The sequence below is a fragment of the Cervus elaphus genome, chromosome 1 (assembly GCF_910594005.1).
Source record: "Cervus elaphus chromosome 1, mCerEla1.1, whole genome shotgun sequence".
Classification (NCBI taxonomy): domain Eukaryota; kingdom Metazoa; phylum Chordata; class Mammalia; order Artiodactyla; family Cervidae; genus Cervus; species Cervus elaphus.
The window spans coordinates 76,694,210-76,711,399 of record NC_057815.1 but is presented as its reverse complement, the minus strand read 5'-3'; the positions used below and the strand labels follow the sequence as shown (position 1 = coordinate 76,711,399).

Sequence of the window (17,190 nt, the reverse complement as noted above, 5' to 3'; positions counted from 1 at the left end):
GCTTGCTAAGTAATTTGGCATTTTAGCATTGTATCAGTAAAACACCATTAAACATGTGATCTAGCAAAGTGAAACTGACAAAAATTCATGTCATATATTATATAACTTAGTGCTTTTTTTCTGAGAACCTTTGATTTCAAATTAGTAGAATTTTTGCTTTACTTTTTGTTTTAAAAGGAAATATTAAAATAGCTTTTATTATTTTTAACAGTATTATAATTAGATATATGTTATTTTTAACACTTTATAGACAAAAAACATGTTAGGCCTATATATTATAGCTGATTTATCTGTGGTCCTTAAAAATTAACGTAAATAGCCTTTATTTAGTTATTATTATTTGCTAAGTACAAAACTATGCTTATTTTGTACAGATACAAAGGTAAAGCAATAGCCCTTGCCTGTAAGTTGTTCAGTCTCATAGAGAATACAGAGGTATACAACAAATGATGGTTAATTCAATACATACTTATTAAGGTCTGCTATGTGCTAAATTCTTCTGTAAGCACTGTATTCAGCAGTGAATAAAAGGGACTTTTATCCTCTGTCCTTGTGGAGTTTACATTCTAAACTAAATAAAAAGTTAAGTAGAGATTTTTGGGGGAAAAGATATTCATATGATTTCAGAGTACCACTTACAGATAATTATAAAGAGCAAAGTATATTTTCACAATGGAAGGATTCTGATGGGTTACTGCCTTAATCAAATAATTCATACTGTACTATGCATTTGTTTAAGCAGTTGACAAGCTTTCTTCCTTTAGTCTGATTACAGTAAGGGCAAGCACTCCTTTTCTTCATATCTTCACCAACACTTCTTATCTCTTGTCTTTTTGATCACAGCCATTCTATTAGGTGTGAGTTAATAACCTCATTATGAGTTTGATTTGCATTTCCCTGATTATTGTGATGATGAGCATGTTTTCATATTCCTGTTGGTCATTTGTATGTCTTCCTTTGAGAAAATGTCTGTTTAGTTCCTCAACTCATTTTTTAATTGGGTTATTTGGGGGTTTCTGATACTGAGTACGTATGGATGAGTTCCTTCTGTGTTTTGGATGTGTGTGTGTGTGCGTGCTCAATCACTCAGTCGTGTCTGACTCTTTGTGGTCCCATGGACTGTACCCTGCCAGGCTCCTCTGTCCATGGAATTTTTCAGACGGGAATACTGGAGCAGCTTGCCGTTTCCTACTCCAGGGGATCTTCCTGACTCAGGGATTGAACCCACATATCTTGTGTCTCCTGCGGTGGCAGGTGGATTTTTTACCACTGTGCCACCTGGGCAGCACCTATATTTTGGATATTAATCCCTAATCAGATGCATAGTTTGCAAATGTTCCTCCCATTGTGTAGGTTGTCTTTTCACTCCGTTGATTATTTCCTTTGCTGTGCAGAAGCTTTTTAGTTTCATGCAGTCCCACTTTTCTATTTTTGTTTTTGTTGCCTGGTCTTTTGGTATCATATCTAAAAAAATCATTGCTTAGACTAAGAGAAGCTCATTTCCTGTATCTCCTTTTAGTAGTTTTGTGGCTTCAGTATTTAAGTCTTTAATCTGTTTTGTGTTGATTTTTGTTTATGGTATGAAATCTTCTGCATTGAGATATGGGTGCAATTTCCTTGTTCTGTATGTGGATATCCAGTTTTTCCAACACCATTTATTGAAGACTGTCATTTCTCCATTACGTGTTCTTGGTGTTCTTGTTAAAGATCAGTTGGCTACAGACATGTGGATTTATTTCTGGGCTTTCTGGTCTGTTCCATTGGTTGATATGTCTCTTGTTGGTTTTTGTTTTGTTTTGTTTCTTGTCAGTACCGTGGTGCTTTGATTACTATAGCTTTGAAATATATTTTGGGATCAGGAAGTATGACATCTTCAGTTTTATTCATCTTGCTTAAGATTGGTTTTGCCATTTAGGGTCTTTGATGGTTCTACATAAATTTTAGGATTTTTTTTTTATATTTCTGTAGAGATTGGCGATGTGATTTTGATAAGGATTGCACTGAATCTGTAGACCACTTTGAGTAATATAGACATTTAAGCAATATTAATTTTTCCATCCATGAACACAAGATTCCTTTGCATTTATATTTGTTGTTGTTCATTTGCTGTCATGTCCGACTCTTTGCGACCCCATGGACTGCAGCATTCCAGGCTTCCCTGTCTTTCACTGTCTCCTGGAGTTTGCTCAAACTCATGCCCATTGAGTTGATGATGCCATTCAACCATCAAATTTATATATGTCTTTTAAATTTCTTTTTATCAGTGTTTTATAGTATTCAGTGTACAAGCTTTACCACTTTGCTTAAATCTGTTCCTAAACATTTTATTCATTTTGTTGCTATTGCGATTTTCTTAATTTTCTTTTCAAATAGTTTGTTTTTTGCTTATAGAAATGTGGCTGATTTTTGTATGTTGATTTTGTATCCTCAGTTTTACTGAATTCATTTATTAGTTCTAACAGGTTTTGTTGAGCTTTTAAGGTTTTCTATATGTATGATTATGTTAACCTCAAATACCAATAATCTTACTTCTTCCTTTGTGTTTTGGATGCATTTCATTTTTTTTTTTTTCTTTTTTCATTGCTCTGGCTAGGACTTCTAGTACTCTGTTGAATGGAAGTGGTGAGACTAGGCACTCATGCCTTATACAGGATTGATTATGATGACCACTGTGGGTTTTTTATGTATGACCTTTATTGTGCTGAGGTAATTTTCTTACATGGCCTTCCCTGGTGGCTCAATGGTAAAGAATACGCCTGCCAATGCAGGAGACATGGGTTCAGTCCCTGGGTCAGGAAGATCCCCTGGAGAAGGAAATGACAACTCACTCCAGTATTCTTGCCTAGGAAATCCCAAGGACAGAGGAGCCTGGCGGGCTGCAGCCTATGGGGTTGCAAAGAGTCCGACACGACTTAGCAGCTGAGCACACACACAAGTTTCTTACATACCTATTTTGTTGAGAGTTTTTTAACTTGAATGGGTGTTGAATTTCGTCAAATGCTTTTTCTGTGTCTATTGAGATGAATGTGTGGTTTTTTCTTTTCATTTTGTCAGTGTGGTGTATCACGTTGGTTGATTTGCATGTGGTTGACCATCCTTTTACCCCAGGAATTGAAGTGCTTTTGATAATGGGGTATGGTCCTTTTAATATGCTCTTAAATTTGATTTTCTAGAATTTTATTAAAGATTTTTGCATCTTTGTTCATCAGGGCTGCTGGCTTATAGTTTTCTAAGAGTGTCTTTGGTTTTGCTGTCAGAATGATGCTGGCTTCATAAAATGAGTTTGGAAGTGTTCCCTGCTCTGTATTTTGGAAGAATATAAGAAGGATTTCTGTTAAATCTTCTTGGAATGTTTGGTAGAATTCTTCCACAAAGCCATCTAGTCCTGGGGTTTTCTTTGTTGGGAGGTTTTAAATTACTGATTCAGTGTCCTCATTTGCTATCAGTATGTTCAAACTTTTTAGTTCATTCAAATTCAGTTTTGGTAGGTTGTGTTTTTCTAGGAATTTATCAACTTCTTCTAATGGGAGAATTTATTGGCATATAATTGTTTTTAATAGTCTCTTATGATACTTTTTATTTCTGAGGTGTCCATTGTATTGTCTCCTTTTCATTTCTAATTTTGTTTACTTGCGTCTCCTTTTTCTTAGTTTCGCTAACGGTTTGTCAATTTTGCTTATTCTTCCCAAAAAACTAAGTCTTAGTTTTGTTGATATTTTTCTATTGTTTTTCTATTTGCTATTTGATTTATTTCTGTTTAAATTTTCTTCCTTATGCTATTTTCTTCCTTCTGCTGATTTTGGCCTAGTTCTTTTTTTTTCTCTAGTTCTTTGAGATGTAAAGTTAGATTGTGTGAGGTTTTTTTTAAATGTAGGCATTTATCATTATGAAATCGTCTGTTGTATTGCTTTTGGTGTATTCTGTAAGTGTTTGTATGTTGTGTTATTGTTTTCATTTTGTCTTGAGATATTTTAAAAATTATCCTTTTTAAAAAATAACATAATGAATGTTCAAGAATTTATTATTTTCCAAGTATTCATGAATTTTCTATTTTCTTACTGTTAATAATTTCTAATTTTATTCCATTGTGACCAGAAAAAATACTTGGAATGCTTTTGATCTTCTTAAATGTAAGACTTTTTTGGGGCCTATCACATAAAAGTTGATTTTTCTGTGATAGATATGATAGACATATGATCTATCTTGGAGAATGTTCCATGTGTACTTGAGAAGAATGTGTATTCTTCTTCCTTTGAGTGAAACTTCTGTATATGTCTGTTAGGTCCATTTGATCCATAGTGATGTTCAAGTCAATGGTTTCTTTATTGATTTTCTTTCTTCTATCTGTTATGGAAAGTCAGGTAGTGGAGTCTCCACCATTATTGTGTTTTTGTTGATTTCTCCCTTCAAGTCTATTGATATGTGCTTTGCATATATAAGTGCTCTGTTGTTGGATACATATATATTTATTGCATCTTCCAAATTGATTCTTGAGCACTATATGATGAACTTCTTTGTCTTTAGAGACAGTTTTGACTTAGTTTATTTTATCTGATGGGGCTTCCCTGGTCGCTCAGATGGTAAAGAGGCTGCCTGCAGTGCAGGAGAAGGCAATGGCAAGCCACTCCAGTACTCTTGCCTGGAGGGTCCCATGGACGGAGGAGCCTGGTAGGCTGCAGTCCATGGGGGTCACAAAGAGTCGGATGCGACTGAGCAACTTCACTATCACTTTTCACTTTCATGCATTGGAGAAGGAAATGGCAACCCACTCCAGTGTTCTTGCCTGGAGAATCCCAGGGACGGGGGATCTTGGTGGGCTGCTGTCTATGGGGTTGCACAGAGTCGGACACGACTGAAGTGACTTAGCAGCAGCAGCGGTTTAGGAGACCTGGGTTCAATCCCTGGGTCAGGAAGATCCTCTGGAGAAGGAAATGGCAAACCACTCCACTATCCTTGCCTGGAAAATTCCATGGATGGAGGAGCCTGGCAGACTAGCAGTCCACGGGTCACAAAAAGTTGGACACAACTGAGTGACTTCAGGCAATTTTATCTAAGTTTAGCCACCCTGCTTTCTTTTGGTTACTCTTTGGTATGTCTTTTTCATCTTTTTACTTTTAGTCTTAAATCTACATTGAGTCTCTTATAGATACTATGTCATTGGATTTTTAAAAAATTCATTTAGCCTCTCTATGCCTTTTTATTGGAGAGTTTAATCTATTTACATTTAATATAATTATTAATTGATGTGGAATTACTGTTGTAATTCTGTTGACTATTTCTGTTTTAGTTGTTTTATACATCTCTTCTTTTGTTATTTGAAGTTTTTGTAGTGATTTTAAAACATCTTATCTTTTGATGGGTGTTCCATAAATCTTATATGCTTTCTTCACTCTCTTTCAGTTTTCTTTTCACTGGTCAATTTAAAATGACCTGTCTTTGAGTTCACTGGGTTTTTTTCCTCCTGTTTTATTGAGTGTGCTGGTTGGAACACTCTATTCTATTTTTCATTTCATTCATTGTGTTCTTCACCTCTAGAGTTTTTTTGTTGTTGTTGTTCTTTCCTTGTGACTTTTATCTCTATTGAACTTCTCATTTTATTCATGTAATTTTTTCCCTAATTTTGTTGAATTTTCTATCTGTGTTGTCTTAAAATTTGCTGAGGTTCTTTAAAACAATTATTTTGAGTTCTTTGTCAAGTAGTTCATAGATTTCTAATTTTGGGGGGTCAGTTACTAGAAATTTGCAAAGTTCCTTTGGTGGTTTCATGGTTCCTTGATTTTTGTGTTCCTGTAGCCCTTTGTTGGTATTTGTACATTGAAGGAGCAGTGTTTTTGGACTAGCTCTGGTGAGTATAAATCTTGACCTACCGGTGGGTGTGAGAATGCTAGTTGAGTAGGGTATGTGGTGGTACCAGGTGTAGTGCTGGGTATGGCAGTTCTAACTTGGTTTGGGAGCAGTGGTGCCTCTGGCTCCAAGAAAGAGCACAGTGGCCTGGGCTCCAGGGAGCTCCATCAACTCAAGTAGGTATAGACATAGCAAAGACTGTAAGGGTCCTTGAAGGTGAAGTTCGCTCATGTCCATGGTAGTGATAAGGGCTGTTGAGGTCTTTGGTGATGAAGGCTGCTGGTGTCTTCCTGCTCTCCTTTTCTCCCATTTGAGGAGAGTTGTGGTTGAGGGCATTTCTTTTGGCACCAAGCTGTGTGAGCTTAGAGGATGGAATGACACAGGTGAATTGCTGCCTGTGCTTTTCTGTTCAGACATCCTTGTTTTTTGGTGTTCTACTGGGTTTCTGCAGCTTCTTAATGGTACTCCAGACGTCTTCCAGAACTGTTTTCATTTATAGGTACTTGTTAAGTCATGTGGAGGAGGTGGAATTGGGGGAAAAGGACTGGGTCCTCCTGATCTACCATCTTTCTTATATCACTCCTGTGAATTCTTTATATTTCTCAGAAATAAGCCCTTTTTGTTTGTGTTCTGGGCTTCAGATTTTTTTTCTGTTTGTCATTTGTATTTGATTTTGCTTGACTTTTACCATTTGCTATAAATTATTTTCCTTTTATGACTTTTGAAGTTTGTCATGGTTAGAAAGGCATTCACAACTACAAAGTTATAAAAAGGATTTTCCCATGTTTTCTTTTATTACATCTATGTACTCAAATTTTGCATTATATCTTTGATCAATTTGAAGTTTATCTTTTGTAACACAGTATGAGATATGGATCTAAGTCTATATTTTTTCAGGCTATTAAGTTGTCTTAACACTGTTTAGATTCTCCTCATTTGAGATATTAAGCAATTTTTATTTTGAATTTCCTTAGTTACTTTGATGTAACAAAGTAAATAAAAATTAAGTAAAACAAAATGTCAGTGAGTTCCAAGAAGAATGTTTTCAGTAAAAAGAAGGGCATGGATTCTGTTCATCAGATTGGATGAGTAAGAGGCTGGAAGATACTGATATAGTAAAAAGTCCTTATATTTTGTTTCAATAACAACAGCAATGCAACAACAAAGCAGTAAGTGATTAGAAACTCCAGAGAAAACAGATTACTCTATAACTAGGATATAAAAGTAAATTACAGTTTGGAGTGGTTTTGAGCAACTGATGGGTTAAAACAAAAGATATTTAGGTCCTGACCCTAGTAAAATCATCCTTCATATAGCATATTGGTTCCAGAAAAAATGTAGTATTAACATCCTGTTAGGTTTTGCATTAAAAAAATCTGTATTGTTTTTAATGATGTAAACACTGTTGACTTCTCATTTCTTTTTTTTTTTTTCTTTCTTTTTTTTTTCTTTTTTTTTTTTCTTTTTTTTTTTTTTTTTTTTTTTCTTTTTTTTTCTTTTTTTTTTTTCTCTTTTTTTTTCTTTTCTTTTTTTTTTTCTTTTCTTTTTTTTTTTTTCTCATTTCTTTAGAATTAACCTATAAGCAAAGCATGGAAGACTTAATTATGCTTACATAATAAAATTTAAATGTTACTAACCTTGTTGATGAGAAAGTAAATATGTAGGGAAGTGAAGTTGATGGTGATATCCAGAAATATTCTTTAAAGTAGATGGAAAAGAAATAGAAGTTTAAGGCTACTATTTAAAGTTTATGTAGTTACACAGTTTAGTGATTATTTTCATACCTCAGATATCTAGTTAAAAATGATCCCAATAGAGAAATTTAAAAAATTCTTATTGTAGTTGAGTAAACAAATTACTATTATAACTATTTTAAAAGACTCTCTAATGTGTTTTTTTACAATGTCTTAAACTAAGCATAACATCTCTCTTTTTCTGGATAAATACTGAAAAAGTATTACATTTTTTCCTACTAAAATGTTGTCAATCAAGAAATATATCAATTTTGTTATGAATACTTTGTTCTTTTAGTAGTTTTTCTTAAATTGTTTCATTTGATACCACTCATGCATGTTTAATTATCAGATAACACAATAAGTGTTTTCAAAGCAAAAGAAATTTCTTCATATGGCTGGCCTGAATCAGTGCAAGAGCTGTAAGGATTTCTTTTACTTTGTTCAGTCTGAGACATAGTACAGGTGATGTATGTGTTACTTCATGATCTGCTGAAATGGTATATGAACAGTGAAGATACTTCTGGTATTTCCCCTCCAAGTTAAAAAAAATTCCTGTTCAATTGTGGATCTTACATAAATCCATCAGGCAAAGGAAATTCACAGCATCCTAACCATCCTGTAGCAACTTCCCTCCCTCCTTTACTTAGATTGCCACTTTTCCCCTTTTTTAAGGTCATGCCTACCATCTACTCTACGGTAAAGAACCTAGCTGCCAGTGCAACTGCCAGTGCAAAGGCTGGTTTGATCCCTGGGTTGGGAAGATCCCCTGGAGAAGGAAATGGTGACTCACTCAAATGTTCTTGCCTGGAAAATTCCATGGACAGAGGAGCCTGGAGGGCCCCCAGTCCATGGGGTTACAAAAAGTCAGACATGAGTTAGCAACTGAGAGTGCATGCATGCACCATGTGCTACGTGCCAGGAAAAACAAATCAAAGTACCTTTTCTTGAAAAGCTCATAGCCAAGCAACTCTGCCTACTGAATTCTAAAACAAAATGAACAGACACAAAACCACAAAACAAAAAAACTGAATTATTTTTGCTTTAATATATACTTTGAATGTGTTTAATTTCTACTTAAAATGGTACCTTGTTAATTGATTTTAAAGAGATTAGTTAGAGCAGGGCAACCTGCTTATATCTAAGTTAGCTGACAAATTAAACTTTATGTAAACAGTATCCCTAAGGCTAAATTCCAACCAGTCCATCCTAAAGGAGATCAGTCCTGGGTGTTCACTGGAAGGGCTGATATTGAAGCTGAAACCCCAATACTTTGGCCACCTCATGCAAAGAGTTGACTCACTGGAAAAGACCCTGATGCTGGGAAGGATTGGGGGCAGGAGGAGAAGGGGACGACAGAGGATGAGATGGCTGGATGGCATCACTGACTCGATGGACATGGGTTTGGGTAGACTCCGGGAGTTGGTGATGGACAGGGAGGCCTGGTGTGCTGCGATTCATGGGGTCACAAAGAGTCGGACACGACTGAGTGACTGAACTGAACTGAAGGCTAAATAGATTTTGCTGGGTGTCCTGGAGATTTTAAGTAAATTATTTCTGCCTAGTAAAGACTTACCACATGATCCCATGGTAAGACTCTCTATCTCCCTGAGCCTCGATTTTTCTTTAGGTAAAATGAGGAAATTGAAATACATCAGCATTTCCCAAACAAGACCATTTTGTGAAGCCATAACATATCTACATTCTCTGCTCTGAATACCGTGAGTAAGGGAATTTGGGAAAGGTCTTTATTCTCCTTCCTGAAGAGGCACGAATAAAAGAGCACAGATAGAAGCTGGTAAATACTGGGAGTAATGGGATAGATGACTTACAAGATTTTCAGCACTAATGCTCTGCTATTTTGTTACTTCACTAAGTTTTAAACTTACTGAATTTATAAATTAAGACATTAATTCCTCTCATAGAACTGGAGGCATATTTAACACATAATGTGTTATTTCTACTATTGAATTCTTGTCTTACTAGGTCTTACTTAACACCAGTGATAAAAAGGAACTCAGTTCCTGGAGCTTTGAGTGTATACATTGATCGATAAGGAGCTCTTAGATATTTGGATAATTTTGTAGTTTGGGGAATCATTAACTTACAGAGATGTTAGAAATACATTGTGCTTGTTTAGTCGCTAAGTCGTATCCAGCTCTTTGTGACCCCATGGACTGTAGCACATCACGCTTCCCTGTCCTTCCCTACTTCCTGGAGTTTGCTCAAACTCATGTTTGTTGAGTCAGTGATGCCATCCAACCATCCATCCTCTGTCGCCCGCTTCTCCTTGTGCCCTCAATCTTTCCCAGAATCAAGGTCTTTTCTAATGAGGCTCTTTGCATCAGGTGGCCAGAGTATTGGCACTTTGCCATCAGTCCTTCCAATGAATATTCAGGGTTGATTTCCTTTAGGATTGACTGGCTTGATCTCCTTGCAGTCCAAGGGACTCTCAAGAGTCTTCTCGAACACCACAGCTCAAAAATATCAATTCTGTAGTAATTCTGCATTACAGAATGTATTTTCCTGAATGATTTAAAAGTAATATGCCAATCTGATGCCCTATCTCCCCCAATACTGTACTGTCTCTCCTATAATCAAGGACATTCTCTTGCAAAACCATACACAATCATAAAATCTTAAAGTTAATTTTGATATATAATTGTAATCTAATTCTTATGTTCCATTCAGGTTTTACCAGTTGTCTTAGCAAAAGGATCCAGTTTAAAATCTCACGTTACTCTTAGTTGTCATGTCTCTTTGATCTCTTTCAGTCTGTAACAGTTCCCCAGTCTTTGAATGAGTTTTATGCCTTTGAAACTCTTGAAGATCATAGACCAGTTATTTTGTAGAATGTCCCCCAATTTCTGTTTGTATGATATTTCTTCATGAATAGAATCAGTTTATGCACTTTTGGCAGGAATATTACAGAAATAAGGCCTTGTTCCTATAATTTAATCTGTCAGATAATTGGTTATTTCAGTTAATTTTATTTTGATGCTCAGATTGTCATTAGTTTGGCCAGTCGCTATCCATTCAGGCTGATTATTTAGCCTTATGGACATGTCTTTATCATTCTTTAGTGTTTTCTTGCTCTTAGGTAAAAACAAAATATACCAGGATCACCTTGTAGTTTAACTAACCTTGCCTTAGAATAAATCATTTCTCAACATTTCCCTGGTTCCTTTCAGTGTAAAATGGAGTGTAGACATGCAGATCTCAGCACTGTTACACTCATTACTATTGGGGTGTCACTGGTCTCAGACCCTGTCAATGGACAGAGCTAGGGAATTGATGTATGTATTTATGTGCACACAAATATATAAACATGCATTTATAATTATGTATGTTTCTTTATCAATCTCTATATGTCAAAAACCATGAATTCACATAACTTCCAATTCTAACCCAAAACCCAAGGTTAATTTTAATTTCCCTCCATATTTATGTATTTCCTTTCTTTTACAGTAAGAATATGACTTTCTTTATTCTTAATAGATTTACTTATTTGATAAATTACCCTATATGTGATCAGGCTACCATTCTGCTACTCCTTCCTTCCTAATGTGGATACCCTCTTTTCCCTGCTTCAACTCTGACACCTGGGTTACCCTTTTTCAACACTGCCTACTAACCACCTTGCTCAGCTTTTGACTCCCCACAGTAAATTGCCTCACCATTCAGGCCTGATTCATTGTTCTGGAATGCTGCTGCCATGACCCTTTCACTTCTTCCCTACCTGATGAACTTGGGACTGATTTGTTCAGGAATGGGAGAAGTTAAATATTTTTATCATGGTATTTAAAAAAAATTATTCCCAAGTAACATAAATCTAGTTAATGGAAAGTTAATGGGAAAATAGATTTGCTCTAAACAAGTGTACTTTACAATTTTTCATAAAATTTTCCATAAAGTGAGGGATAACTAGGAAAACATTTCTACTTTATCTTTGAAAGTACCTTCTATAGTTAATACATTAATTAATCTTAGTATCTTTTTGATCCTGTATTAGAAAGATGCATATATCTGATATTGTAAGCCCATTTTATGTGATTCAGAATGAAAAATCGTTATATAGAACATCCATAAAAATTTCATGTCAATCTAGTAATGTTATTTTCAGATTTGACTTGTCATAGGGATGCAGCTACATGGTAGTTTTTTAAGTTGGGAAGTGCTCTGGAGGTGTTAATAAAATAGAGTTTCGAGTCATGATTCAGAAAGAATAAAAGGGATATTAATGCAGGATAGTAATGTTTCAAGGACCGTGTCCTGAACAAATTTGGTAAATTTGCTCTGTTTATCAGTTTTGTCTTTGGCTAATGGTAGCTGTACTAGTGAGGGTTCACCTGGGAAACAGAACCAATAATTTATACACACACACACACACACACACACACACACACACACACACACACACACACACACACACACACACACACACACACACACACACACACACACACACACACACACACACACACACACACACACACACACACACACACACACACACACACGGCCTTCCCAGGTGGTACTACTGGTAAAGAACCCACCTGCCAATGCAGGAGAGAGGTAAGAGATGCAGGTTCCATCCCTGGGTCAGAAAGATACCCTGCAGGAAGAAGTGGCAACCCACTCTAGTATTCTTTCCTGGAGAACCCCATGGACAAAGGAGCCTGGCAGGCTACAGTCCATAGGGTCACAAAGAGTTGGACATGACTGAAGTGACAGCCCGCATATATCTATATCTGTAGAGATGATATGTGAAATTGACTCACTTATTCACACATTCACACAATTTGGATGCAGAAAAGTGCTGTGAAAACTGAAGATGTAATTCTGAGTTCCAAGGATTGTCGTTTTTTTTCCTCTTATTTTTCTGTGTGGGCTTCCCTGGTGGCTCAGCTGGTAAAGAATCCGCATTAAAGAATCCGCCTGTAATGCGGGAGATCTGGGTTTGATCCCCGGGTTGGAAGAATCCCCTGGAGAAGGGAATGGCTACCCCTCCAGTATTCTGGCCTGGAGAATTCCAAGAACTGAATAGTCTGTAGGGTCTCAAAGAGTCAGAAACGACTGAGAGACTTTCACTTCACTTCACTTCTACTCTTTTACTTTTCTTTTGTCTGTTTCACCTAAAAAATACTGTGATTTCATCCAGTGTCTTTTCTTTAAAATGGGATCTACATGCAAAGGGCTTCCAAATGTTTATCTCCAGCTCCAGATGCTAGAGCCTGGATTGACTGATGGATGTCTAAAAGACATCTGAAACTTGACATGTTCAAAACGCAAGTTCCTAAAATCTCATCCCCCTGAAAACTAAATGACTTATTTGTCTTTTTGTTGTTGTTGTTAATTACAACTTTCTTCCTATTGGAGATTTTTTTAGCTTTTCTCTCAGAGTATATCAAGAATCCAACCACTTCTCACTATGTCTTTTACTAACACCCTGGTCCTCTTTTATCATCCTCTTTCATCTCAATTGCAGTCGTTTATTAAGTGTTTTTCCTGCTGCCTCTCCTGTTCTCCTTCAGTTTTAATGTCACAGAGTGACCTTTTTAAAGAATAAGTTAGGTTAAGTCACATTTGTGCTTGCTGTTCCTCAGTGGCTTCCTGTCTCATTTGGTGCAAAGCATTATCGTGTGCTACAAAACCTACAGTGGTCTGGTCCTACCGCCTCTCCTACTCTCCTCTGAACTCATTTTTTGCTGTTTTTTTCCCCTTGCTTACTAAACCTTCCAGCCACATTGGCGTCCTTGCTGTTCTATGACTACACAAGACATTTTCTCACCTTAGGGCCTTTGCAGTTGCTGGAATAATCTTCCTTACTTTCTAGTGAGTCTTTACTCACAAGTTGCCTTTTCAGAAAGACTTTCCTGTGTAGTCCTCTTCCCTGATTTATTATTTTTCTTAAGCACTTAGCAATATCTAGTAGAGCCATATATTTTAAATTATTTATATTATTGCTCATTATCTACATTCCCCAGAATTTATACTGGACAGGATTTTTTGGTCCAATACTATGCCTTCAGTGTCTACATGAGTACTTTACTTACAGTAAGCATTCATTGTTTGTTGAAGAAATGAATCACACATAACTGATTCCACCAAAATGAAATGAAATTATTAACTTACTCAAGGCAGCATGGTGAAAAATTTATTTCATAGGAAATGTGAAGTAATGAACTCTTGTTTAAATTTTAACAAATACTAGGTGAGTTAAAGTAAATAAACGCTCATACATGGCTTTGTTGTTGTTAAGTCACTCAGTCATGTCTGATTCTGTGACCTCATGAACTGTAACCCACCTGGCTTCTTTGTCCTGGGATTTCCTGGGCAAGAATACTGGAGTCGGGTTGTCATTTCCTTCTCCAGGGGATCTTCCTGACCCAGGGATCAAACCCACATCTCCTGTATTGGCAGGCAGATTCTTTACTGCTGAGCAAGCAGAGAAGCACTCTAGTTGGAGCTTAACTTGGCCTACCACTCTGGAGGACTATTATGTGTAATGACAATTGTTAAGTCTATAAAAATGAACACATCGTAGGAGTTCTGCCTCATGGGATTCATTCTGCTAAAATGAATAACTACAGAATTTTTTTGGTATAACATATTTATTTCAGAATTCTTTCATAGAACTGAAAACTGGGTAAGTCTACAAGAATAGCAATTTGATAAAACTGTGGTAGAGGGTTAAACAGTGGAGTACTATGCAACCATTAAAAACTTGTGTTGTAGATTAATTTGTGATATAAAAGTGTTTGCTATATGTTAAGTAAAAATAACATTACAAAATAGTACATATATTATTATTCTACCCCGTTCCCCACTGACTCTCTTTTAAAATACATAGAAAACATGGTAGAGGGGAGGAAGGAGGGGGTGGCGTGTATGGAGAGAGTAACAAGGAAAACATACCTTACAAAAAAAATAAATAAATAAAATAAAATACATAGAAAAATACCTGGAAGCACCATGGTATTAATGATTGCTATTTCTGAGTTGTGAGATGGTTTTTTTAAGACAACATTTTTCCTTGTGCTTATCTATTTTATAAAAATTTTTTCAACAAAAGAGCTGATATTAATTAGCAAACCTGCCTAGAGTTCTTTGCTGTTCTTCTTGCTTTATTTTTCTTCATAGTAGTTGTCACTCTCTAATTTCTGTACTTTTTGTTTATATTTTATTGTCTGTCTGCCACCACCCCCACTAGACAGAAAGCTTGTTAAGAACAGGGACTTGGGTTGCTGTTGTATCCCAGGATCCTAGGAAAATGGCTGGCATATAGTACTTGCTTTATAAATACATGTTGAATAAATAAATAAATGTATTTTGTTATGAGAAATAAAGTTATGGTAAATAATACTTTGAAAAAATGTCATTGGGAAGAAGTGCATAGAAGATAAATGTCATATAGCATATAATTTTAGTTTCAGAAGGAATTTATAGAAAATAGCTAAAAAGTTTTAATGAAGTTATTTCTGATTATTTTATTCAAGGTTTCGGAATACTCTTTACAGAAGAAAGTGAGTGAAATGGTAAGGAAATTTCAAAATATTTACCCACTAGCCCCAAATTAGTACATAATGTATACAGTCTTTTTGTCAAATTAATGTGATACTTATAGTAAAAGGAGTTGAAACTGGATATTGATATCCATTTTAAAGGACTGAATTTTAATTTCACATGTAGCTTAAATGAATTATTTCACAAGTTTATTTCCAGTTTACACAGTGTTTACGTGTGTGTGTGTGTGTGTTAGTCACTCAGTCTTGTCTGACTGTTTGCGACCCCATGGCCTGTAGCCTGCCAGGCTCTTCTGTTCATGGGATTTCCCAGGCAGGAATACTGGAGTGGGTAGCCATTCCCTCCTCCAGGGGATCTTCTTAACCCAGGGATCGAATCTGGGTCTCCTGCATTGCAGGCAGGTTCTTTACCGTCTGAGTCACCAGGGCTCAGTGTTTACATATGACAAAACAAATTTAACATAGTTCCTGAATTACTGGTAGAGGTCTGTATCAAAATTGAACAACAAAGAAGTGAAATCAGAACTGTGAAATCCCTTATTTTAATGGTATCTTCTTATAGGTATTTGTGTAAACATGTAATTATTACTTTTACCCTGAGAAATTGAAATAATATGAAGTAACATTTGAATACTGCACTTGAGATATGGTACTCACCCTTTATCATTCAACAAGTGTTTTATTTGTTGCACATTCCTCTTATGTAATATATTAAAATTAATATTTGCATTTTTACAACAATATTTTAGGAAATTTTTACTTTGATATTCTCTCTATCCCTATTTGATAGAAAATAACTTTTTATCTATATTTTTGACTGAGCAAAATCCTCCCATATCCACTTACATCTTAAAAGAGCTTTTTGGGTGTCTTTATGCTATTTCATTCTCTTTGGAGCAGACTATAAGGCAAGTAAAACTAATTTTTGAGTAAGGTTTGTCTATTATTTCTATGAGAAGTAAGAAATGAGAAATCATTCCTTATGACATTGAATACAAAAATATAAAGTAAGTATTTTCCTTATTGAAATGTTTTGACGGGTTAGAAAATAAAAGCCTCAGAGAGATTGCTAAGCTTGATTGAATAAAAGATCTGAAAATTTTGTCACTGTTCAACTGGAAAGACTAAAGATAATATTGTCAGACTCTTTTAAACTATGATTTTAATTAAGGAGCTGAAAAACTAGGTTCCGATTTAGCTTTAAGTACCGTGACATTTGTGCTGAAAGTCATCTTCAACGCTACAGTGGTTTTACACAAAATATAGTGAAATTGAATAATGTACCCTCTGACCTGGGAGATAAGGCTACAAGTTAAAGATCAAAGGCAACATAAAATGTGTTTTGTTTTATTCCACTTTAAAATTTCATCAGACAGACACTTGTAATCTTAAAAACAAATGGAAACATGCAGTGTACTTGTGATAGTTTTTGGTCAGTTTTGAGCATTGTATTATTGTGAATTAAGATTCTTAAGAACCTACTAAAATGATATTTGAATTATAGTCATAATTTTTTCTGACATTTCAAGGCATTAAATGAATCACTTTACATTAAAATTATTTTATATATTGATAGGTACCCAATATTTTATGCCAATTCTGACAGACTATATTTTAGATGATTGACTCAAAAATAATCTTTTTTAAAAACATTGTTCTATTATTCATTTTACATTATTCTTATATAGTTCAGGTGACTTTTTAAAAAAATTTTATTTATTTTTGACTGTGCTGAGTCTTCATTGCTGATCAGGGTTTTCTCTAGTTGTGGTGAGCAGGGGCTACTCTCTAGTTAGAGTGTGCAGCTTTCTCATTGCAGTGGTTCTCTCGTGGAGCATTGTCTCTGGGGTGTGTGGTCTTGTAGTTGTGGCACATAGGCGCAGTAGTTGTGGCACATAGGCGCAGTAGTTGAGGCTTGCGGGCTCTAGAGCACAGGCTCAGTCATTGTGGTGGACAGGTTTAGTTTGCTCTGCAGCATGTGGGATCTTCCCAGATCAGACTCTGTACATTGTCTCCTGCATTGGCAGGCAGATTCTTTCCCACTGAGCTACCAGGGAAGTGCTAAACAGTGTTCAGTAATCCAATTA

General features: G+C 35.7%; 1 protein-coding gene across 1 annotated transcript in view; it reads left to right on the top strand.

Annotated features, from left to right (window-relative positions):
- The window catches only part of CCDC73 (coiled-coil domain containing 73), a 154,785-nt gene that overhangs the window by 69,749 nt on the left and 67,846 nt on the right, over window positions 1-17,190 (top strand). The window contains exon 8 of the mRNA XM_043908843.1: window positions 15,077-15,115. Coding sequence (XP_043764778.1) covers window positions 15,077-15,115 — 39 coding nt within the window. The remainder of the gene's footprint in view (window positions 1-15,076; window positions 15,116-17,190) is intronic.